Source organism: Trachymyrmex cornetzi, unplaced genomic scaffold, assembly GCF_001594075.2.
Source record: "Trachymyrmex cornetzi isolate Tcor2-1 unplaced genomic scaffold, Tcor1.1 scaffold21, whole genome shotgun sequence".
Lineage (NCBI taxonomy): Eukaryota > Metazoa > Arthropoda > Insecta > Hymenoptera > Formicidae > Trachymyrmex > Trachymyrmex cornetzi.
The window spans coordinates 2242418-2267756 of NW_017296741.1; the positions used below are offsets into that span (position 1 = coordinate 2242418).

The 25339-nt window shown below is 41.0% G+C and overlaps 1 protein-coding gene across 2 annotated transcripts in view; it reads left to right on the forward strand.

Annotated features, from left to right (window-relative positions):
• The window catches only part of LOC108759939 (uncharacterized), a 300035-nt gene that overhangs the window by 262241 nt on the left and 12455 nt on the right, over nucleotides 1-25339 (forward strand). For both annotated transcript variants that reach the window (XM_018505671.1, XM_018505672.1), the window contains exon 4: nucleotides 17276-17976. In XM_018505671.1, coding sequence (XP_018361173.1) covers nucleotides 17276-17976 — 701 coding nt within the window. The remainder of the gene's footprint in view (nucleotides 1-17275; nucleotides 17977-25339) is intronic.

Here is a 25339-nt window from a genome sequence, read left to right on the forward strand (position 1 = left end):
AGATGCTAGATGATCGTGGGTATAAGTCTATTATGTGGATAACAATAGTGAACATTTTGATCCTAATTGGAATCTTCTTCAATGAATAAATCAAATATAATTAGTTATAATGTAGAAATACACGTATGTGGATTTTCATATTTAAGTTTTATGAGGAACACGTCAAATACAACACTAAAAGGGAGATTTGTAGTCGAAAAATTGATTCAGTCGTGAAAGTAGTATCTAGGAGTAAAAATCCATATAGTCATTCAAATAAAAAAATGTTATACTTGTTTTTTTATCAGACTGCACTCAAGCAGAACAACAAGTCACGATAACGTCAAAATGACATAAAAATGAATCAAAAATGATTGAAAAATGACTTTTAATGGCCATTTTGGAGTCGTTTTGACATCATTTTGTTATCATAATGACTTGTCGTTCTGCTTAGATAATATATAATGATTCGATATGAACTAAAACATTTCACTCATAGTTAAATAAGTGTATGTATATACAAAATAATAATTAACAAACTTATATGTGTGTAGACAGTTTCAAACTTACGTTGGTGGTGTAAATCAAACGAAATTAAATATTGTGCAATATCAATCGATTAAGAACTGCTTTACAACTTCAGCGAAAATTGGATATCGATCTAACTGTGATTAATTCAACAATCAATCACATATTTAAAAACAAGTAATCGGTAATCGATATAATCGCTGAATATCTGATAAAAATTTCACACAATCACATGTATACATACGTACTTCTATACATGTACATATAATTCTATTGTAACCATTGCACACAATAAATTAAATTGAAATTAAATTGAATTAAATATATAATTTTTTCTCTTATCAGTTAGTAACAAGCAATGTATATTGATGATAAAAAAAGAGTCGTTGATCCGAACGTTTCTCTGTTTTCGCATCAGGACGATGACACGAAGACAAAAGGTAAAAGGTCATACTACGCGAAGTGATTCGATCTTTCCTAGGACTCCCTAGGGATCTCCGGAGTATTCGATGACAGCCAAACAAAAGGCTGTCGAGGGCCTCTTGCGCTACAGTGTTTTTCAAAATTCATAACGGCAGGCCCCCGATTATCCGGAACACGTGGGGGGTCTTTCATAGACTTGATCGTGCTACGCTATTTTCCTTCGTATACAGGCGATTTTCAACAAGAATACAATATTCGGCTAATTCCTTTGTCCGTTTCGTTAGCTCGTTACTCGCGCGAGAAGATTCCAAAAGAGATATCAGAATGTGCCTTGTAATTCGAAAGTTTACCTTCGCGGATTACCCTATAGTAATTTTAAGCATGATTTACATAATTCGTTTCGCTGCCGAGTCTCCGAAACCGATTGACCAGAAAGAGAAGTAAACGGATGATCGTGGATATATATGCGGCTTTATTATACAATGTAAAGGGGGGAAATAACCTGTGAAAGGGATACCGACATTTCTCTATTAAATCTGATAAAAATTAAAAAAATAAACCCAATAAAAAACACATCTATAATAAAGATATTTCATCTTTATCCTAAACATGTCAAATTTATAATGTAACAATTAGCAGTTGGCTTCACCAACTGAATGGAACGAAAATTAAATGGTTCATCAGTTAAGCTCCATAAATCCTTCGAGAGAGACTCCTAGCCTTCGTTTAACTTCGCACACGCGAGAATGGTTTGCGTCCACTTTCCTAGATCGGGATCTAGTAAAAAGACGAAGAGAAGATCGCAGGACGGAGACGGAGATGAAACCAGATGAAACTTATTGCGGGAAACAGCCGCGGCTCGAACGACTGTTTTTCCCATGAGCGCAGGGCCCGGTCTGCGCGCGAGCAAATTGAAACGATAAGGTGGATATAGCGGGTCGGCACGCGATCGCGCAGGCGTACGAAATTGATACGAGCGAATAATAACTTTATCTCGTCGACGCTCGTCGATGCCGCGCCCGCCTTTGAATGGACCGATCAATTCGCCTCTAACGTCTTTTTAACCCAATTAATTAACAGGATCGTGGCGGGTGGGGCGGGACGTCGGCTAATGCGAAATACTTGTAGTTGACCGGCAGTGACGTCATCGGCACATCATCCGCGCCTCTCGTCCTTCCCCGGCGTGATCACACACCGCTCCTCTCGCTTCCGCCGCTATAATAGATATTAATTGCCGCACGCGCGCTCGGCGATGCGCCGCCTCGATCGATGCGCGCTCTTATCGTTTTTGCGCCATGGGGCCTGACGATTGACGGGAGAACGCGAGTCTCGTTACGGCTACAATAATAGGATCTTATATATACGGCGGCTTTTACTTCGCCGTTGAGAATGCCTGAAAAGGCCATTACAAAATTTTATTTATTTATCGTAATGCTTAAATTAAATGCATTCATAATATTCCTCTCGCATAGTTCCGTAATCTATACAAATAAAAAGATTGAGTCTGATATTCTTTTAAAATACTTCTATCAAGCCTCAATAATCGATCGGAAGGGAAATTGTTTTAAATTAAGATTTCTTATGCGCTGTTGATTATATCCCGAATATTTTCAAAAGGATCAAACGGCGGTACAGCAAACACGAAATCGACAAGGTCAAACATACCTGCCCGAGGCATCCAAGTCAGCCTGACTTATTCTTCTACGAAGGATTGGCTCCTGTTTTTGCTACGTTGCTCAGGAACACCAGCGAAAGAGAATCCGTTTAGCGTTCACCCGGATAAACATACGCGATCTCGGCCCGAGATCCGTGGATCCGGAAGAATCGACGACGGGGACACACAACGAGGTTGGTTTTCAGACAATTTCATGCAGTCAAAAACGCGCACGCTGATCTGACCGGGACGAAGTTAAACCTATTATTATCATAGCCCGTCCCCCGTAGTGAAAATGTCAAACGACCATCTCGCATGGTTGATTCGTCATCAGGGAGAGGCGGGAGAGGACCGATGGCGGTCACATCAAAGCTGAAACCCTCGTGGATCCTTCTCGCGACGTAGGACTCGCACAACAGGACACGTCTGTCGCGTTTGTCAGACAACCTTGTCGTGTACCTGTATCTTCTTTTTTATCTTACATTTATCTTTATATATGTGTCTCATCGTGTTCTCCTCATCACTTGTGTGTGTCGTGTGGTTCAACCTGTTCGTGTCATTTACACGGAGCCTCGGTCCAAGTCAAGTCGTCCGCACTGTTGATTGGCTCGCTTTTTGGGAAACAAGCGTGTCCGTGATACAAGTCGTGTGGTTTTTAATCCTTCGCATCTCACGGGATTCTCCCGAGGACGAGGAGCAGGAAGAAGAAGTGGACGGCGAACCCGCGAAGCAAAAAGACCGACTGACCGACCGATCGCGAGGAGAGCGATGAGCAAAACGAAGGAAGCGAAGAATGAGATGAAAGCGGAAGCCCCCGGAAGAGCAAAAACCGTTGATATGTGATGAATCGATGAATTTCATACGCATCCGTGTACGAGCAGCACTTGTTGAACCGCGTGCGCATCAATATGTTCGATAAATTATTAGCAGTAGTTGCGACGATTTAAATAGATGTTTCAATGCGCATTAAATCATGTTTTACGATTGGAAAAACTATTACTGTATATATAAATATATGTCTATATATATATATTTATAATTAAATTTTAGGGTAATGATAGTGGAGATACATCTACTTTTATGACAGATTTCACTATTACTGACTCACATACCTATACATAAAATTAGAAAGATTGTTAATTACAAAATTATTTTTATCTTTGAAAGATCAAAGTCACGAATGCCGGACAAATAAGGACCATCTAACACGTAACAAAATACTTCAGCCGATTTCCAATTTGCCCGACACAATCTGAAAAGACATCTGCAACATACGAAACGCAAGTGGTCCCCGTTCGCGATCACAAAAAGATGCCATTTGCAGAACTCGCTGAAAGAACGCGATCCGGCGCGATAAAAAAGCAGAGACGACTTCTTCCAAAAGAAGAATGATTTCGGGACGGACGGAGGGAGGCCGTAGAACCGAAAGATCGAAAAAGCCATCGACAGGCGGCGGCAGAATCGATAGGAGCCACAGCACCGAGCATCAATCGTTGACTCATCCCATTTGGATCACAAAAGTACGTCGAATTGGGTCGCCCTGGGTCGCTCGTAGGACCCGAGTGTAAGGCCCCTCATCTCATCGAGCGAACAATTATTTTGCGGGGGTCCCTCCCTCCCACCCTCTATACCTTTCTCTTTCTCGCTTATCTCCTATCCGGGCTCCTTCAGTTCGAGACAGAATATATATCCCGCAGCGCGACGTCCACCGACGCGCGGCAAGACAAATGGCCTCGTGACGGCGGCTACATTACGTTTCAAAACTGGCCTAATCGTCGGCTTTCCGGCGATGAGAAAGAGGGCCCGATATATAGAGCCGCGGGGCCATATACCTGCATCGGCAGACGCGGTGTGGCGTGGCGCAGAGCAGCGCAGCGCGATGCATTGTCTTTCCCGCGCTGCCGCAACGTCCTCTCTTTTTAAAGATTCATCGTCGGCACGCTTTCCAAACCGCAGAGCGATTTTCGAGCGTGGATTCGTAAACGAGCGCCGCTTTCTTACGACACGGAGGAAGACGAGAGAGAGAGAGAGAGAGAGAGAGAGAGAGAGAGAGAGCACTGCGAGATGCTGCCGACTATCGTAGTTTTCCAGCGTAACCAGAAATCGACGAAATCAACGTTTCTTCAAATCTTCTCGGCGTTATATTATTTATATCGCCATCAATATTACCGCCTAGGTATAATGTCTTCAATTAATCGCCCTCTTTGGCTTATAGTTTACGAGAGAACGGCGCGAGAACAATGGTGCTCAGGCAAACTATCGCCGATTTATTTCTCTATTCCAACGATGCTCCGTGCTTAATCCAGCTGTAAAATTAATGATCGGCTCGTGTCGAAGCTGCGACCGCCTTGCGCAACGGGCCAGCCGTGATTCGCGAAGAGATAATCGTACACCTGACGTCGAGCCGAGCCGAGCCGAGCGCAGTAACAGCGTGAAGTTCTTCGCTTTGACCATAGAACCATGGAATGCTAATTATTATAATTACGTATGTAGCATACAAAGAGAAATGTCGCGAGTTATTGTTCGTAATAGTATGAGCGATATGAAAAACATCTTAAAGGTATTTGACTGAAGGGTAGGTATTATTTCGCGGAAAAAAATATACGCGATAGCCAGCTGATACATATACTTCTGTATCCGAAATTTCGAAAGAATAAAAATATTTTGCGTATACACTTGCATGTGCTCTCGCGTTACGCGTCCATTAAAGAATTAACCCCTTCGTAGCGCAATGCGAAAAAAATAACCCTGGATTTCGCGAACCGACCAACTCGCCCTTCTCTCGCTGAAACGAAAGCCGGCAGCGGTGGCTTTCCCGGTCGCTTTTTTTTCGACGAATTTTCCGCGAACTACCAGAACGATCGTCCTCGAGAGTAGCCGGAAATCGTCCTGTTATTCGTCGAACATTGTGCAAAAACGCGGAGGCGCGAAAAACCGATTGTAATCGCGCTGGGTCTACAGAGATCCCGCGGATTCGTAGCACCAACAATATGCGCTTGAAAAAAAAAAACAGCGATGCGAAAATCCTATGGGTATAGGAGTGTTTGATCGAATTATCGATGTTACAGATGGTATACAAAAAGAGGGACCATAAATCCGTTAGATTGAACCATACAGAATGTTCAATACAGCGGACGTTTTCTCAGTCACAGATTCTTCAATTTTTCTTTCTATGCTCTTTTATTAGTTAATTTCTTTAATTTGGTCGAAATTTAATGAGACTGCCGCAAGTTTATAATTTGATCAAGCTTGACAGAAATTCCATTTCTATTAAGATGGACCATTAGTCTGGTAGTCATTCTATTTTTTTTAAACGATCATCAGGGGAGTATTTTTATGCATCAATTAAAATTATCATGAAGAGCATATTGTATACTATTGATTGTTTTCTGATTTATTGATATTTGAGAACATTATAGGTATAAATTTATTCACAATTTTTTGAAAAAAGTAGGTAGAAACTAAACAAATATAAAATGGGATAGACTTAAACATGTTAAGCAGGTTATTGTGACAGAGTATTTCTTTAAAAAAATAAAGATTGCACTGAGAAAAATTTCCGGGCTTTATCCGTTCAAAAAGTAACAAACGGATATTTCCGATTGATTTTGATGGGATTTATAAGACTATCTGATCAAATTTATCGGATAGTCCTATAAATCCGATAAATTTGATCGGATAGTCCTAAAATTTGATCAGATAGTCTTATAAATCCGATTAAAATCAATCGGAAATATCCGTTTGTTACTTTTTGAACGGACATTTTTCTCAGTGTGTAATTAATATAATATATAACACCTTTTTGCGAGTATTCGATAGAATTGCATAGATATTTAAAAGTTTATAAAGAATAGTTATTTAAAAAGAAAGAAAATATGTCTAAAAAGAAAGAAAACAATATCTATTTCATAACATCACATTTTCTCGCCGCTGAGGTATAAAAATACCTCGGGTAATTGTTCCCGGATTAAAAAGCAATATTTCTCCAAATCTTATTTAATAAAATTACATGAAAAAAAATGAACAGAACCATTTCGAGATTTATATGTTTCGTCTGAAGAACATAATTTTATTTCCAATAAAAATTTATTTACAAATAACAGTCTCCCGCTATCTAATTCACCATTCGATTACGTATGTACTCCATATATCAAAACACAGCGGTCAGACAAGCGATACCTTCGAGCGAGGCAATTTCTCGAGATCAGACGATCAAATCCAGTGAAATGTTTCCATGGCGTAGCATCCTCGGTCGTAAGGCGTGACGCGTTTTCAGTAAGAGTCGAGACTGCATTGTCCGCGCTATTCAACATCCGAGCGAAGATACATTGACCCACACGAGGGAATAACACTACGAGAGATGTAGGGAGGACTTGCGTGAAGTATCACTAGCGTAGCTAAAGGAATAGAAACCTGTCGCAGGCTCACCCACAGTGAAAAGGGGAACGAACTGGGTGAACCATGCAAATTTCGGCAGGTCATCGGCGCCTACGAATCTTTTCAGCATTGTCCCGGCAAAGCTGAAGAAGCATTAACGAAATTCCTGCAGAGATCGTTGAGCAAATATTTTACGAGCGAAGAGTCTCAAGATCGATGTTTATGCATCAATCAATGACACTTTAGAGCGAAGGAAAATCCTTCTGACTCGTCGTTGAAAAATCGCTTTTTCGCTTTATTAGAGGATATTATGTTAGAAGTTATTTAAAAAGCGCGAAAACTGTGTAAAAACAGTTGAGCAATGTAGGGAAAGACAAAACTGTCAATGTAATTTTTGTTAAATATGTCTGGTACTGAAATGTACATCCATCATTGAAATGATCCAACTCTTGCATGCTGAATAATAGAGTTCATAAAAAGGCGATTACGCGTTCATAAAAAGCGTGAAAAAAAGCTAACGACGCCCGAAAAAGCCCGTCGAGTGCCCCATGCGGAGAACACGACCGTTCCACGTTCGGTAACAAATGATAGTTTTCATAATTAGCGGCTCCTTTTTTTCGTTTCCGAGCGACCGCCTCGCCGCAACACAATCCGGATAGTGTCGAAGAGCAGCAGGTGCGTGGCAACGTGCGATAACTTTGAAGTATATAAATTCTTTTGTAATACGACATCATCAGGATCGACATTGAAGATCCGAACAATTTACGATTGATTGTTACATTAATCAATTAACAATTGGTTGTTATCAAATTATCGATCGTCTGCTCACTGCTTTACTTATTTTCAATGAAAATAGAGAAAAGTAGCCGAATTGATCGCTTAAATCTCTCATACCTCATTAATATTTTATATTATTACTTAACACAAGCAATATTCAGTAACAAAAATATGAAATAAATGAGTAATATAGACAAAAATTTAATAATAAGTTTAGTAACAACTCTCAATTTTTTTTAAATTAAAAGATTCAAGGCAAATGAGAAGTTTTCTTGCATTCTCTTACCTACAGGATTTGTTATTTTACAATTCATCATTGGTATGGAAACAAATTGAAGGAATTTCAATTTATATCTGGGTGGTCACTCGATCTGTTATGGTGGTGTGTAAGAAAATTTTCAGATTCTAAATTCTGATATTTCGCTGAAGATGGCCCCAAATGTTTGGCCGAAACGTTCGAAATGTAACACAATTTGAATATATATTTTTGTGTGTCTTTTTAAAACATTTATGTAAGAATTTGTCATAATTTCTGTTTTATGATTGAATTTGCGCACCAATTACTGCGCCTTACTCTCATTTGCCTTGAATCTTTTAATTTTTAAAAAATTTAATTACGTCCTTTTTTTAAATGTTAGCAGCATTTTAAAAAGTCAGGTATATTTAATATTAATTTTTGCTTAATGTATGTAATAATGTATCATACAATTTTATTATGAATTTTTGTATTTTCATGAAAGAAGGTTTAATGTAAAATATTTTACATTCACTGTGTGCATATACATATTTTCAATTATTATACAAATTAAATCGGTATACTTTTAAAATCTATCAAATTTTTTAAATTGTATTACAAGATAAAACTGATAATTGTGGTATTATAACATGACAATAATCAAACTAATAGGTTGATGTAAATGCAAATTAATTAGAAAAATAAATTCAAGACGTTTTATTTCGACGTATGTCTTTTCATTTTTATTATTTAATAATTATTAAATACTTGATCTTTTTTCAGTAAATTATTAAAAATACGTATTAGTTAATTTAGGCAACTAATTATCTAAATCGTACTTTTTGCAGCAAATTACAAAAAAAAAACTTATAACAAATTAGTTTGTTATTGGTGAAAAGTTAAACATGTAATAATAAGCGAAATCTCAAGCTACAATTTTTAATGTTCATTTGCATACAAATTAACATTAAATGGAAAATATAATTAAAATTACCTTAAGTACACCTACACATTCGGCAACTCTTCCCTACATCGCTACCACACGGAAAGACTAGTTATGCTGAAGCATCTAAAAATTGAGTTAAATACAGATTAAATACAGATCTGAAAATAATTTTGTTGGACCATCAAAATAATTGTGTAGGACGCTGATTGCTAGCATGTCAAAACTTTTTGCAGCATTGCTCGTCATGTTTGAGATTCCTACGTAATTATTTCGATGGTCCAATAAAATTATTTTCAGACTTCTATCTAGCTGAATTTGTAGGTATTTCAGTAAAATCGACCTTTCCACGAGCATGAGCTATATTCGGAGTTCAATTAGCGCAGGTGGTACATTTGCGTAACGAAATACGCGTTTTATGTTCCGCAATCCGAAGAAAGCGAAATTACAAATTAGAGAAGGAAGTAAAAGAGCATCATCGGAACAAGATTGGCAGGAAACACGCAACGCAGGTTTACACGGCCGAAATACAACGTGGAAGAGATAACGTTCTCCTCATGGACACCTGGTAGATCTTTATCTGTCTCGGGGGAGGGAGGTATGGGGATATATACAACGGTCACTTGTCGTGCCCGGTGTCTTTTACACGTCCATGCGAACGATTGCGACAGGGTACGTCTGTCCGCTACGACGACGGTCCTTCGTGGGGGTCCCTTCGGTGTACCGGTATTGGTTAACCTTCTGCAAAACGGCGATCGAGTAGCACGATCGATCCCCGTTGCGCGAGGATCGTGTCAGGGCTGACTATGAGCCAACTTTTACGTAATAACCGTCGTCTTGTTCCAGCGAACTGTTGCGAAATAGCGTTCGCGCGGCAGAAGATATAAAGTCTCACGCGAGGACGAAAAGGCAATTTGTTGAGACCCGTCGATGCGTAAGTGAAACTTCAATATTCGATTACGCCTTCAGTAGGCCAGTCGTTGAGTCGCGAATAATGGCTGATTGTCAAGAAAAGTCCGTTTTAACGTCTTCCTCACTTCTGAGTAAATATACACAAAATATGTTCTCAACCTCGTAGATATAAGGATAAAACGCGAGAGAGAACTTTGATCGAATCGTCGGACACTTTTTGCACCTACTTTTTATTCTTCTCCTTCTCCTACCAGGGACTTTACGAGTACTCGGAAAAATAGAGACGAGAAGAAAGATAAAGATTTATAAAGACGAAAGAGAGTTTGACATAGCCGAAGGAAGTGTCCGCGGTGCTGAGATTACGCAAACTCCATCCGTGTAATTTCTCTAACAACGTAATAAGTGACTTCTTGCTTACTTTACGTGGACGGTATAATCTTTGGCCGCCCGCCGCCAAGGGACGAATGGCATCGGATTGAAAGTGTCATTATAAACACGGCCATAAATCACAATAGCGTTGGCACTTGACCGCGAGCCTCCAATTTGAAACTCGATGTCGCTCCTAGCTGGAAATCGCGTGTCGTTCTCTCAAACCCTTTTCGAAAGAAAAAAAAACATTCTTGCGTAAACCATATATTTTCTTACAATACATTCTAACATATTATTTCTAATGTAACATTTTTGAAATTAATAAATTTTTAAAATAATTTGGGTTAAAAAATTCTGAATCTTTCGCCATAGAAAAAAGATGAATGTTAAAAAAATAATTCTAGCACTTCCGAAAAATTAAGTAAAATAAGGTACTGAACGACAGGAGAGAGGAGTCAGTCGGAAGAATGGAAATTATTCGATATCCGCGACGACGGGAGTTCATGATGGGATCGGCATCACGAATGCTGGCGACGCCGTTTGTATAACACTGTAAACAAGTGTTCGACAAGGTTACAGGGCGCGAGTAAATGGTATGTAAACCGTGCGCCGACTTCACCCTTGGCCTCTACCATCCCGACCCAAGTATCCCTCTCTCTTTCTCTTTCTCTCGCTCGCTCTCACACTCTCCTCGTACTCCGCAAACTCCATTAAAACATTATCCACGTGCCGATGCGCTCGGAAAATCAGACGCGACTATCCAGCTTCCGCGGCGTATTGATATTACATCCCACTATGGACATCCTCGTACAGTTATACATATATATACGCAGATATATACATATATGCACACATCCACGAGTGCGTACAAACTCGAATCTCCATTCCGTGGTCGGGTGCGCCCGGGATCGACCGACCTGGCTTTCGGTTTTCGAAAAGGGTCGAAAGCCGCCCCCGTAAACACCGCGGGATGTACATCTGTTAAAAAAAAAAAATAATAAAAAAAAACTGTTGATAGACTCGTGGTAGTGTGGGTTTTCCGTTGGCGAAAATGTCGAAGGGCGTTCGCCAGGGGCATCGGTTTCTCGAGTAGTTGGGGAAATACCGGGGGCATTCATATCGACGATGTAATCGTGTTTGTCTGGGAAGAGATTTTACTCAAGAGCGAACGTATCTCAACGATCACGATATTGGTATCCATCGTGCGGAAATAGCAATCCCTGTCGTTAGACGGAATTGGTTGTATTATTCGACTCCTCAGCGAAACGGATCGGTGGTAATAACTGTAAAAGAATAGCTTTTGAAATTTTCTCAGATTCGAAACTATGGAAAATGGGAAAGTAGCGTGTACGGGGGAAAAAAAAAACGAGAAAAATTGAGTAAATAACGGCGGATAATTCGTTAGCTTCGTCCATCGCGTCGCTTCGGGAAATAGGATTACTCTGCCTCGGGCGATTTTTCTTGATTCGCGCACATTTTCCCCCTCTGTTTATTTGAACTAGAAATCAGAGGAACGAAGGACACTCTTGTTCGATGTCACACAGAAATTAATTGGAAAAACGTAAATAAATTGTATCCTTTTAAATCCAAGAGAAGAAAATCGAAGAATAGACCGTCGAAAATTAATACATTCGTATAATTAAATAACGATTGATGATTTGCCGACACATTCGCTGTTAAATCCTCCATCTCTTTTAGAAAAACGTTCCCTCGAAAATTACATTTTCCCATATCCTCAGTGAATTAAAATACATAACGTAGCATGCGTGGTTCGATATGACACACGATGATCGTGAAGATGCAAATTTTTCGGACCCGTTAATTTAACCGCGAACAAAAGCGAACGGCGATCCGTTTAATTTTCATTTATATCGCGCAAATCAAGCGCGCACGGGGACGTCGTTCGGTATCGGATTACCGTCCCCTCGATATGCGGACGTGCTCGCGGAAAAATTCGTTGACACACGAGCGTACACACGTAAAATGCACGCATATGCGCGCACACACGCACACATACACATATACACGCTCGCGAATCCGGCTTCGACCGCGTGCACCGGTATTACGCAAAAAACAACGCGCGCCTGTCAGGGGAAATAAAACAAGGATCGGGTAAATAGCGACGGTCCGTAGATAATTCTGTTTTGTTTATCACTGCCGCGGGAAATGCGATTTCGTACGCCACCGACTGACGCGATTTGTTTTTATATTCAACGTATCCCGCCCGCGCTTCTCCGCGTGGTTATGTATGTGTAATTCAGCGGCACTGGTGGCTCCTGCGGTATCTTGTACGCGCAAAATACGCGGATTATCGATTACACCCTTGAAATGCGGATCCGCTCCTCTAATTAATGATTTTATTTAAAGCCGAACGCGAAACCGACATCGATATCGACACTCATCAGCGATTTTCAGCCATACATTTTGGAGGAGCGAAAGGATCGTTACTCTGGTCTTTATCTTTATCTAATAGCGATCTTTTATTTCAAATAACGACTCATTCGCTAGTCGCGACCACGGCCGACATTTAGGTGGCAAGATCGTCATCGCCATTTAATTAAATCGAAAAATCGGATAGTCATTAATGACAAGTGGCGCCCAATCGCGATGACTCCTTGATTTTTATTGATCCCACGCTGGGCCCAGCCGCGAGGATCGGGACCGCTCGCAGGGACCCTCTCGATGGCACCTATAACGACAACCATGCTGGCAAAGGCCCATCGTCGCCGTGCGGAACACACCGCCCCCTCAAATCTTATCGATCGCACAGAAAGAATTCACGTAATGGATCCCGGCTGCGACGACTTTCTCATCGGCACGCAATAAGAGATTATCTGTCGGTCCCTCCAAAATCCTTCATCTCGAAGAGAGGAAAAAAAAACTTTTCGAGTCATTATTAATCCTCAATCATCTGAGGCGATCATAATATCTGCTTGAGATTTTGAATCGTAATAAAGCTTTTAAATTAATCTTGTTCACTCGCTTAAAAAGAAAATAACAGACCTGTCGCAGTTCTCTCTTTTTCTTTCCTTTTTTTTATCAACAGTTTTATAACTTTTCGTTTAATTTTACATAGAGGTCTTATTTTTGTAAAACTCCACAGATTTAATTTAATGGAAATTTAATTAGCAAACTGCAGAAGTAGCTAATGATCCAATTTTGATATGAAAAGGTTGACTTCTAATCGTTAAACCAAGCAATAAACAAACTTTACAATCGAAATACACAGAAATGACGTTAAAATATCTATAAAAATTTAGTTAAATACAGATTTTTAATAATTTTGTTGGACCATCGAAATGATTATGTAGGAATCTCAAGCAATATTGCAAAAAGTTTTGACATTCTAGCAGAGAGCCATCTTATATAATTATTTTAATATATTCCAATAAAATTATTTTCAAATTTGTTTAAATTTTTAGATACTTTAGCAAAATGTCTTCTCCGTATATAATATAACGATTCATGAATAGCTCATGTTTATAGGCATGTGCATCATGATTGTTTGACGAAGCATAAACGATCACAATATACAATCTAAATTTTTTGCAATAAAATCTCATTTTAAGAGAAAAAAAATATAACCATCCTTGAAAAAAAGTGAAAATATTTCACTTCTTGAAAAAGAATGATAATTTTCATTCCTTTTAGAGTGAATTTTCACTTCAAAGGAGGCAAAATCTCACTCCAAAACAAATGAAATGAAGGGTGGTTGTATTTTCACTTTCTTATAGAGTGAGATTTCACTGCAAGAAATTTAGAGTATACTTCCTAAAAAAATCACGTTAATTCAATTTCTTATCATTCGTACACATTCGTGCAACGAATATCAATCGCACTGACGATGGACACTTTCGATCGTCTCGTCCGACAAGTGCAGAGTTCACAGATTGATGAAGGAAGAAGGGAACGAAGAGGCACAGGTAGGAGAAAAGCATTAGCGCGCAACACGTTCGATTAGCGTTTTCGTCGTATGCGAAACATAACCGCCGCTGCGATCCGCGATACGATCTGTGAGTCTGTCGGGGCTATAAGGAGATCCATAAACTTTCGTGTCCCGAGATAGTAATCGTCAGGTGCGAAAAGCGTGACGGTTCTAGAGGGAAAGCGTTCGCTGGTCCCCGTTGGTATTGGATAGGTGTTCCCCACGACGACGACAACGATGAGCGTGCGCACTCAATCTGCGTCGCTACGTTCGGCACCGTGTCCAAGAAAGCGTCGACGTTTTTTTATTTATTTTTTTATTTTTTCCCTTCTTTTCGCGCAGCCAAATGCGCCAAGTGCGCGATTCCCGACCACGATTGCCATAAGGCGATACCGGAGCGCTTATACGAGGCGACGAGCGGCCGATGATCCGCTTTTGCCTCATTAAGGAACGTTGCACCCAAGGTAACAATAAATCTCCGACGAGAGAGAGAGATGCTTATATCGATTTCACGACGATACGATACGTCGATTTGTCATACGTTTATCCGGCGTTTATTATATGAGATTTATCAACCGCCCGATCTCACGCGCCACGTTCGTAACGTGGACTATGATTATTAATTTAAAGACGAGGGGGTGAACAGCGAGGGGAATAGTTAATGCAAAATGCATCCCATACATTGGTGCTCACGCGCGCGTACTTTCGATAAGCGTCAAGAAATCGTGATTCAATAGAGTCGAACCACCAATAAATAACCATATCGCAATGTAATGGTTCTGTTGGAATCCACGGCGCGCTCTCGGTGATTTTTACATGAATTTCTGCGTGTCTCGTTCTTTCTTCCCTTTTTCGCAGTAACGTGCGAGACAGCAACGTCATGTCAAAATTAGTATTTTTTTTTAATTAGAGCTTTCTAGTTAATTAGAGTTTTTCTTTTTTTCATATGAAGTATATTATCGAGCGCACTCTTGATTTTGAAGTCGCGTATGAGGAACTTGCGAGATCGTTGTTACATGAACATTCGTGGAATAGTTAATTAATCGTTATATGGCTGTTCTACTATAATTACTGTTTTAATATTAGAAATCTTGAAATATCAGTAATTGTGGTAATATAATATCACTATATAATTAAAACAGTCATATGTCGTTCTCTACTTTAAAAGTGACACAACTTACAAAATTAAATTTTTCAAGAAAAGGAAAAACTATTTTTCAATTTAACAGAAAATTATTGATTAATCATTTAATATCAAAATTCTTAGAAACGTGATCAAATGTCATTTTTGCCATTTAAAAAACCACTCTTTTTCAGTTCTGGCGATTTTGACAGCCTACAAAGTAATGAAAAATCCGTAATAACTCATCGAAAGTGACATAAACTCGGAACATTAGCAGTTTATTATATTTACCTTGATAAACTAAAATCATTAAATTTAAAATAAAACGATTTTTTCTTCAAACTTCGATCACCAAAACTGTTTCAACTTTAAACGTTTTCTATATAGAAGATTCTCCTTTTTAGTCACAAAAATAATACAAAATGTGTCATTCTTAGAGAAACGTGTTTTTAAAAATTACGTCTCTTTAAAAATGTTAAGAACGACATAAGTGCTATTTGATTGACGATCTATGAAGTTAGTTTACGTTTGATGATTGCTAGAATGATCTTCATCTAACTCATTCATGGTATAACTAAAAAATCATAATTTTTGAATTGTCATTTTTGTAGTAAGGAAACGATGAATCGTGATGATTAATAATATAATAAAATATAATAATGTAACAAAAAAAAACGGATACAACTATACTATATATATATCTTTTTGTTACTACAATGAACACGTATTGCTATATGTTCCCTTACGATTACAAATTGCGAGTTCATTTATACGACGCACCTTGCATCGAACTACTTATGACCGTCCACCACCTTCGCAACATCAACTTTCTCCTCGAATATCAAAGTGCAACTCGAATCGGATTATCCGCACAACTGCACTACAAAGTAGCCTGTATTAAGTTCTGGATAGTATCGTATGTACGTGTGTATACAACGGAGTGCATTATGCATCTCACTTTAATCTCAGTCATACACTTTAAAACAAATTGAGTTCCACGTGATTATGCACGTCTTAAGCAATGATGAAACGGTATATATCATAATATCATATACTTATTTGCGTAACATATATTTTCATTATTTCAATCTGATATAGTAAGGGAAAAGCATAAACAATCAATTTTTTTTATTTATTTCAAGTTTGGCGGATAGTTCTATTATATATAGTTTCAAAGCCCGATACAAAATCGAACGATCGAAATCGCATCGCGAAGATACCTGCGAATACTGTTCTCTTCTTGCCGTGCCGGTAGCGTGCGGATGATCCTCGTACAAGTCGAGACGGTACGACGGTGGCGGCAGCAGCAGGTTGATGGATGCCAGAGTCTCATGAGAAAATTCGGATGGAGGGGATTCGCCTCGCGACTCATCACGGTCGTCCTCGTATACTCGGCGTATAGTGGTGGCACAGTACTAGTGGTAGTACCGGACTGACGACGCCGGTGTAGTAGTAGTAGTAGTAAACGATAGTGGTAGTAGCAATAGTAGTGGTAGAAATGACGCTGGCGGTGCTAGTAGTAGGGTCGGTCAAGAGTGGGAGATGGTAGGTCCGGTCGCGAGGACGGATGGGGGTAAGTAAGTACCCTCGGTGCCACGGCGACCGTAGGTTGCTTCGACGATACCGGAGACAGAATCGGAGAGAGAAGGACAGAGAGGCGGGTGGGGGACAGGGGGACACTCCGAGTCCGCTTGAGGGGACGACCAGGCGACGGAGTGAGAGAGAGAGAGAGAGAGAGAGAGAGAGAGAGAGAGAGAGAGAGAGAGAGAACGCGATACGCGAACGAGAAAGACGAGAGCATGATGCGGGGGTGGGAGTACCCAGAGCTAGGGACACTGGTGGGGCACGCGAGGGGGGCTGGACAGGGTGGGGACACGGTGGGAGAGGTAGGGACGACAGAGGACGTTTGTCCACATTCACTCACCGACACACACACACACACACACATATACGCGCTCGCACGCACGCGTGCACTACCGGCAAGAAGGTTCTTTTCTGACCTCTCTCTTTTCCACTTGCTTGTGTTTCAGCGCTGGCGCGACTGTCAAACATCCACCACCAACAGCAGCAACAGCAGCAGCAGCAGCAGCAACAGCAGCAGCAGCAGCATGCTCAACAACAGCAGCGGCTCCACTGTAGTGGTGGTGGTAGTGGTGGTGGTGGTGGTGCGGGTAGTGGGGATGTCGTCTCCGGCCCTCGTTCTACTGGTAGGGAGGATAAAAGCGTCGTAGGGAGGGTAAAACACCCGGCATCGGTGACGACGACGACGACGACGGCGGCGGCGGCAACGACGACGACGGCGACGACGACGATGACGGCACCAGCGACTAGTAGTGCAGGAAGTGGAGGAGGGGGTGGTGGCAGTGGTGGAGGTGACGGCGGCGGCGGCGGCGGAGGTGGCAGTAGTGGTGGTGGCAGTGACAGTGGTAGTGGTGGCAGCGGTACCCCCGGTGGGGATCGTAACGGCGGCGGTGGTGGTGGAGGTGGTTGTGCCGGTGGTGGTGGCGAAGTCGCGGAGAAGGAGGAGAGGCCACCGGCTTCAGAGACTGTCGAGCCGACGGCCGCGTTTGACGTCGCATCCCTCGTACTCTACGGCTCGCGCGCACTGCCGATACGCCTTAAGATCTTGCTCGATCAGTTGTTCAACCAGTTGCCCCCCGCGCAAGTGACACGTATCCTAGCTGCCTTCGGTTGGACCCACGAGGATTACACGCGAGGATACATACTGCAGGTGAAAAGAGACGTCGAATTATACGCACGACACATTCGCGCTCCGTAGAAGAAATCGTCCCTTCGCCGCGAGATGATAGTATACGTCGCATGACCACGACATCCACGGTACATAATGCCACACACATTCATACGATGTACAACAACACAATCGAACTTTGACGTATCGTACTTGGACGCTCGCCGGAGAGACACGCGGTTGATGTTTCGCGCGCGCGACGAGATCAGCTGCGCTTCGAAACGGGACGAACGGGGAGAGCGCAGTTTTGACTTTTGGATTACCTCCAGACGTGACAGCGACCGATCATTAACTTCGGTGACATTCTCTGCGAATAGGTGCTTCGGGCGCTTTGGCACCCGACACATAACTCGACAAAGTCCATACCGAAGAATATTTTCGCGAACGCTGACGCGAATCGAGACCTTTTGAAACTGTCGCCGCGTTACATAACGATTATCTTCAACGATCGCGTCTAACCAAGAATAATCTTCTATTCACACATACACGTGATGGTAAATTGATCTTTGAAATGAAACACGGATATCAATGGGCATTAATCTCTTCGCGGATAAAAAAATAAAACGCTTCAGTTTTATGGTGATTGTAAAATACGGTCGATAAATCGTGATAAACGGAGAAACAACGAGGACGATGACGAGTGAGAGCGGAGAGTTGAACGACGAACTGTGCATCGAAAGTGCCTCGTATGTTGGTGTGAGTGATGTTAAGCGATGTCGGAGCAACGGATCGAGATATCGGTACCTGAAGTGAGATACCTGCGCAATAACATGTAAATCCTGATGGAAGTCCCGTCGGACGCATCCGCTACATCGAAGAGGACGGAAACGACGAAGGGGAAGGAGAAGATCTGCTCTGGCGAGGAAGATCGATCCGCCGCGAGAAAGCAATTTGGAACAACGAGTGCGATCGAGATTCGTTACGTGTCGCTGAAGCGCTAGAGTGATAATTTCTCAATCCAAGATTTTCCCCGAAAAAAAAGACTCAAACTGCCGAAGTTATCGAACGTGATGCTCTTCTAGTGGAAAAAACGCTGTCACTTGAACTTGAAGACAGTTGTGGCTATGCACTTTTTAACACGATGTTCTGAGATAAAATTGTTTGCACGAAAGTTTTGCTGATTTTACACGACTGAAATAAAACTGCAGCTACGCTTCTCCGCAAGTGTCACAATCTGAAATTTCAACACTACTGACAGGCCAAGTCACGGTTTCTTAATGGACATTCTTCTCATCGACGTCGCGTCAATCGTAATCGATTCCGGGCTATTCTTGTTGCTGATTTCTACGATCGCCACTTTCTTGGGATCATCACTTTCTTTGGATCAACGAGTGAAAAATCGGAGCACATTAATGGACTGTTCTTTAACCGATATTGTGCGTCGATCAGTGAGAGAGCAGTGAAACTTTAACGCCGCTAATCCTTTGATTTTCAACTGGTGTCACCCGGGACTGTATATCGTCGTCAAAAATAGTGCGTTTAAATTTGGACACTCGCCACTGTGAACGGAAGTTTGTAAAAACATTTTAGCGATTAAAAAATGTCAATCACTTAAAAAATTTAAAACAAATCATAAATATAACGCGCTAAACGATGTTTCTTAATAATTAATAAACGTGGCGTAAAAAAAATATTAATCGAGCAGTCGTAATTACACGAACGTTTAAAAGGCGATTTGTGAAATTCGATAAAAAAACAAATACTTTGAATAAAATTCTAATTCGAGAGATACATCATGTTATCTGATCACTCGGAAGAGTACTTAGCGGGATAATTACCAATAATTTTTGTATCATAAAATAATTCTCTCTGATATCACGGCACTTAGCGCCGGACGCAATTTGCGAATGATTGATAACAGAAATGACATTCTTGAATAATTTTCCAATATTTCCTCGTACTGTGCTCTACTGAGATAATCATCGTGCTGTTCTCTTCAGATAATTATCGGTATCCTTATATTTCATGAAAACATCAATTTTGTCCGATACGTAATGCAACCTGCGAATAATCATAACAGATATGACACTCGAGACAACGAAATTATTATTCGTCGCAATGTGCTCCACCGAGATAATAATCGGCCAACCTTGACATTCCGTCGAAAAAGAAAAATACCAGTGGTACTTTATAAAAATATCTGTCAATCACACACTATGTGTAGCGCAGCGTAACTTTCAAGTGACCAAAACAAAGACGGTATTTGAAATGACAGAACTTGTTGCCACATATGTATCTCCACCGCGATATAATTACCTATACTTTGATCTTGGCTCACAAGAGATAATTGCAGAGGAGCGATGACGCATTGAGATAATTGCAACAGATTTTCGCAGGATTAAAGCGCGGTCTTCCAGTGCGGGTCTCGCATAGATTTTACGCGACACGCAGTGCACTTTGCCCGAAAACGCACGCGCACGCACGGTCGGTGCGTTAATCTCGCGGAGGCGCGCGCGTTAGGATCGGGGAGTATCCGTGTAAACTGAATTGCGCCGATGTCGGCGTGAAATTAAAACGTACGGGAAACCGGTTTCTCGAACGACTCGCGTACATAGATACGTATATACGTATGCACCGTGCGATGCGTTTATTCGTTGCAGCGGCTCCGTTGCAAAGGCGTGGGTAATGCTGGGAATTTAATCGGAATAAAGTTGAGTCTCTTCTTGGTGGAGAGGGACGCGAAAAAAGAAAAAAAAGGGGGGGGGAAAGAGAGAAAAGCGACATCGAAGGTGTCCATTATTGCGTATATGAATTCATATACACACGCGACGTGCGCAAAAACCTTGGAAGTTCCTCTCGAAAGCACGAGGGTTGTCATTGAATGAACGACGCGGTGACACGTGCGGGCCATGTACGCGTGCACGCTATCGTACACTTTCGTTTTGTTTACGTTTCGTTCCGTCAAACAAATTTAAACCGAAATTTAAGCTCGTTAGAGCTCGCGTGACGATACACTCCGAAACTCTATTAGGTCCGTACTTCTCCCGGGTGCTCGCGCGGATCGTTTGTACTGCCGTTTAGGTATTTTGTCGCCATGAGCGAGACGCCGGATGAAGACACGCGATTATCCGGAACGGATGTCGAAATACACGCTTCAATAGTAATCCGTTATGTCTTTAACAGGTCGAAGCGCCGATATTGACACAGAGCTAACTCTCAGTTACGACAGGACTAAATTAACGTCGTGGTGCTAACGGAGAATGTTTTCTAGCTACTTTCGTGATTACTGTCAAAGTAATATAGCATTGAATGCGGCATTACGGTGGCAAGATATGATTCTTCAAATTTTAGCTTTCATAAAAATTTAACGTGTGCTGCTTCAATATATACATATATATACAAAAAGACAGTTTTACTAAAATATCTAAAAAATTCGCTAAATGTTAATTTAGAAATAATATTGTTGAATCATCAAAATAATTACATAGGAATTTAAAACATGATGAGCAAAAAGTTTTGATGTTCTAATAACCGGTTTGAGTGTTGTACGTAATTATTTTGATGGTCCAATAAAATTATTTTCAGATATATATCTAGCTAAATTTTTAGATACTTCAAGAAAACCGATCTTTCCGTTATTATTCGCATTAAATAATTTTTATAATAAATAATTAGCTAAATATGCAATAAAGAGAATTAAAAAAGCAAAGTATAGCATGAAAATAAATAAACTCTTCACTTTCTTACGTCCTTTGCGTGGAAAATAGAAGATAGATTTATTTGAAAACAATCGTTCGCTCTCGTAATAGTTAGTGATAATATCAATGATACGTTTACATATCAAGTGCTGTCAGCATGTCATTCAACTGCAAAATTCTCGCAGTCTGTTATTAGGAACGTCACGATTCTCAAGTCGTTTGATTCCGATGATCTACGATGATGGTTTGCAGGATAGTTAAGAAGTACGAGTATCTGCTTAGAATTTGCATTTCCTCGAGTCGATAGCATTTTCGCGGTCAAACGCTGCTTTATGATTCATTATAGAGGCACCTTCACCGGGTTGCTAATTCCTAATTACTGTCTACAACGCGAAAGCATCGTTCCGAAGAGGTGATCCATTGGAAATTAAGAAACTTGAGCTTCGGATTTGCATTCTCTTTCACATCTGGCGAACTTGTTGCGGTCGAGCACTCGTTACCAGAATAACTTCCCCGAGTCGCGAAGACTTCCTGAATCACGATCCGCAGTGCGCAAGTGTCACGTTGGGAGAACAATCTACGTGAAATTGAGACTTCAACTCTGCTCCGAATTTGCATCTTGGTACGTGAGTTATCCGCAACCGAGCTCTACTTTGTGACTCAAATCATAAGACTTCCTGAATCTGTATTGCGATAATATCCTCTACTAGTCTATCCGCTATTAGCAATTCCGTCATGAGTCCTAGAATTTCTACACCATGATCTGGGAGATTTACCTCTCGGTATGTAAATTATTCACGGTATTAAAGTGCTTCATGTTTCCTGACCAAACTATCTTGTTCGAGTGCACGGGACACTGTCTGGATCACGCTGCACAGCGCAATAGTGTCAAGATAAATCTTCGCTTAGCGGCGTATTTGCTGTCGGAATGCATACAAGACTTTCTTAATCATGATCGATGACGTACAAGTGTCGTTTCCGCGGTACGATCTGCGAGCAGCCGAGAACTTGAGCCGCTCCGGATTTGCATCTGCTATTCGCTAGTAAAGTTTTCGCGGTCGAGGGCCGCTTTATGGCTCGCCACGTTGGAATGCTCCTTCTACAAGGGGAGATCGTCGTGGCGCGGACGTGGAAACGGTAAATCACAGCTCGCTGAATGCGCGACGGAGATCGCCGGTGAATGCGTCGACGAGAAGCGTTTCACACACCGTGGAAGCCAATTTCGCACGTTGCAGCCGTGTTGTTCGGCCCTCGTTCGCTGCAACGGAAGCAGTTGCAGCGACCCAGCCTCTCGCAAGCGGAATCAAGTGGGATTTTACAGGAGCCTGGACGGCTACAGCTTTACGACGGATACCGCGATGGAGGAAGAGGCAACTTAGGAACGCGAAACCGCCTCCTTGCTGTTGTACCAGCGCGAGATTTACGAGCGAATTGCGCGTCGCGAGCGAGCCGTGCGAGTCGAGAGAATCCACGTCCTGGCGATCCTCAATCGGCAACTGGGAAAATATCGTGATAGGCGAAGCGAACGATCTCAGAAACGAGACTCTGCACGGTGAACAGATGACAAGTAGTAACTTGCCAATTTTGAGTTATTCTTCGTGGCTTTACTATAAACATGTGTTCGGCGTTTATTGGAAGCAAGTTTTCATTTTTCTATAAAGCATCTAATTTCTTTGAAATGTAACAACAATAAAAGTTACGTATATTTTCGGAATTGAAATCTCTTAAGTAAAATTTTGCTTAAGATAATTATGTGATAGGCCGAAAGCAATTTTGAATACAAGAACGATTGTGCAGAAATATCTAAAAATTTAGCTAGACACAGATTTGAAAGTGGTTTTGTTGAATCATCAAAATGTTTACATAACAATATCAAGCGTGATAAACGATACTGTAAAAAGTTTTGCCATTCTATCAACGAGTTTGAGCCTACATAATTATTATTAAAGAGAAGTAAGCAAAGTTATTTTCAGATCTAATATATCCAGTTAAATTTTTAGATGTTTCAGCAAAACTGTTCTTTTGGTGTAACTTTATAAATTGGATGTCACGAATTATTGTTATCAAATGACATGTTATAGAAATCTATGGTCGATAAAATGATAAACGATACTGTAAAAAGTTTTGCCATTCTATCAACGAGTTTGAGCCTGCATAATTATTATTAAAGAGAAGTAAGCAAAGTTATTTTCAGATCTAATATATCTAGTTAACTTTTTAGATGCTTTAGCAAAACTGTCCTTTTGGTGTAACTATAAATTGGATGTCACGAATTATTGTTATCAAATGACATGTTATAGAAATCTATGGTCGATAACTACATTCTTCGATGTCACATGTCTGGGCACCAAAGATCCATGAAAAAAATGGGGAATTCCTCGACACTCACCGATGATCATTGGAAATGCGTTGATTCCGAGAGAAACGAAAGTTTTCCACGAATTGTGAAAACCGATACATTCCTCTGAAAACGTAACGTTAGTAAATATTGAAGTGGAAACGTAAATGTAATCATAGAAATGTATTCGAATCGCAAAGGTCCTTCTACGTATCGAACATTTTGCGTAGATTCGTTAGAGAGGTATCATTCCTCGAAATATACACGAGAAGCGAATTTTGTTGAAATATTCGTTTCAGACTCGGTGTTGCATTTTACAATTAATATAATAAAGATAGCGATGCTCGGAAAAAGTAACGACTTGTTCGCATTTGGCGATATTCCTAAATTTTCGACGATTAAAATTAACGATCGCGCGCTTAAAATTAACACGTTTGCATACTGAAAATCGATTTTGATACTCTTGTAACGAATGGATTCTTCGAGATAATTTCCGGCGATATGTCTACCAAATCATACCTAAAGTATGCCGCCAATTGAATACAGAGAGAAGTGTCAAGGATGATAACGAATGGGTCCTTCATCGGTGGTCCACACAATTCAGAACCCAAAAAACCCGTCAAAGATCGTCTGATCCAGGAGCAATCGTCATTGCGAGGCATCGCGAGGAATCGAAAGTGGCGACGTAAGGCAGACAAGGGACGAGGCAATCGGAAACCGGTAAAGATGGTAGCCCGGAGCCGATCGACCTGTCATTACTCCACCTCGATGGAAGCATGAGCCAAAACCGTAAATTACAGAGCTTGCCGAGCGAGTCAGAGACGATTCGAGGGTACCGATCCAAGATTGTTTGCCAGATGAGAGAGGAGCAAACGGGAGTGACGAGAAGAAACCATCGTGGGTCGATCATTCGGGTGGAAATGTAAAATTTGTTGCGCGCAATTGGCGAATTAAAACTTCGACATGCCATTTGCATGGCTACTGAAACGCTCGAACTGAAATGATGGCGACGGCGACGAGGAAGACAAACAGGAAGAGATTCTGAGGAGAAAAAGAGGAGACGAAATATAGGTAATGGAGGCAAAATGAAAAAAATTACAGAGTGCAAGATCGAAGTGGGGTCGATTTCTGACACAAAAAGCAACACGATGAGATTGTTGGACGTGATCGAAATTCGAGATACGCGAGTTGAGATGTTGATCAGTGATCGTGAATATTTTTGCGTCGTCGTCATGCGGACGATGATTCGAATGGTATAAATGAAATTGGGAAAGGAAATAAATGATGATTCTGTTGAATCGCTTAAACACTTGTGCTCCGCGGTATAACGTATACATCGAGCCCTTCTTCACGAAAATCTAAATAAACC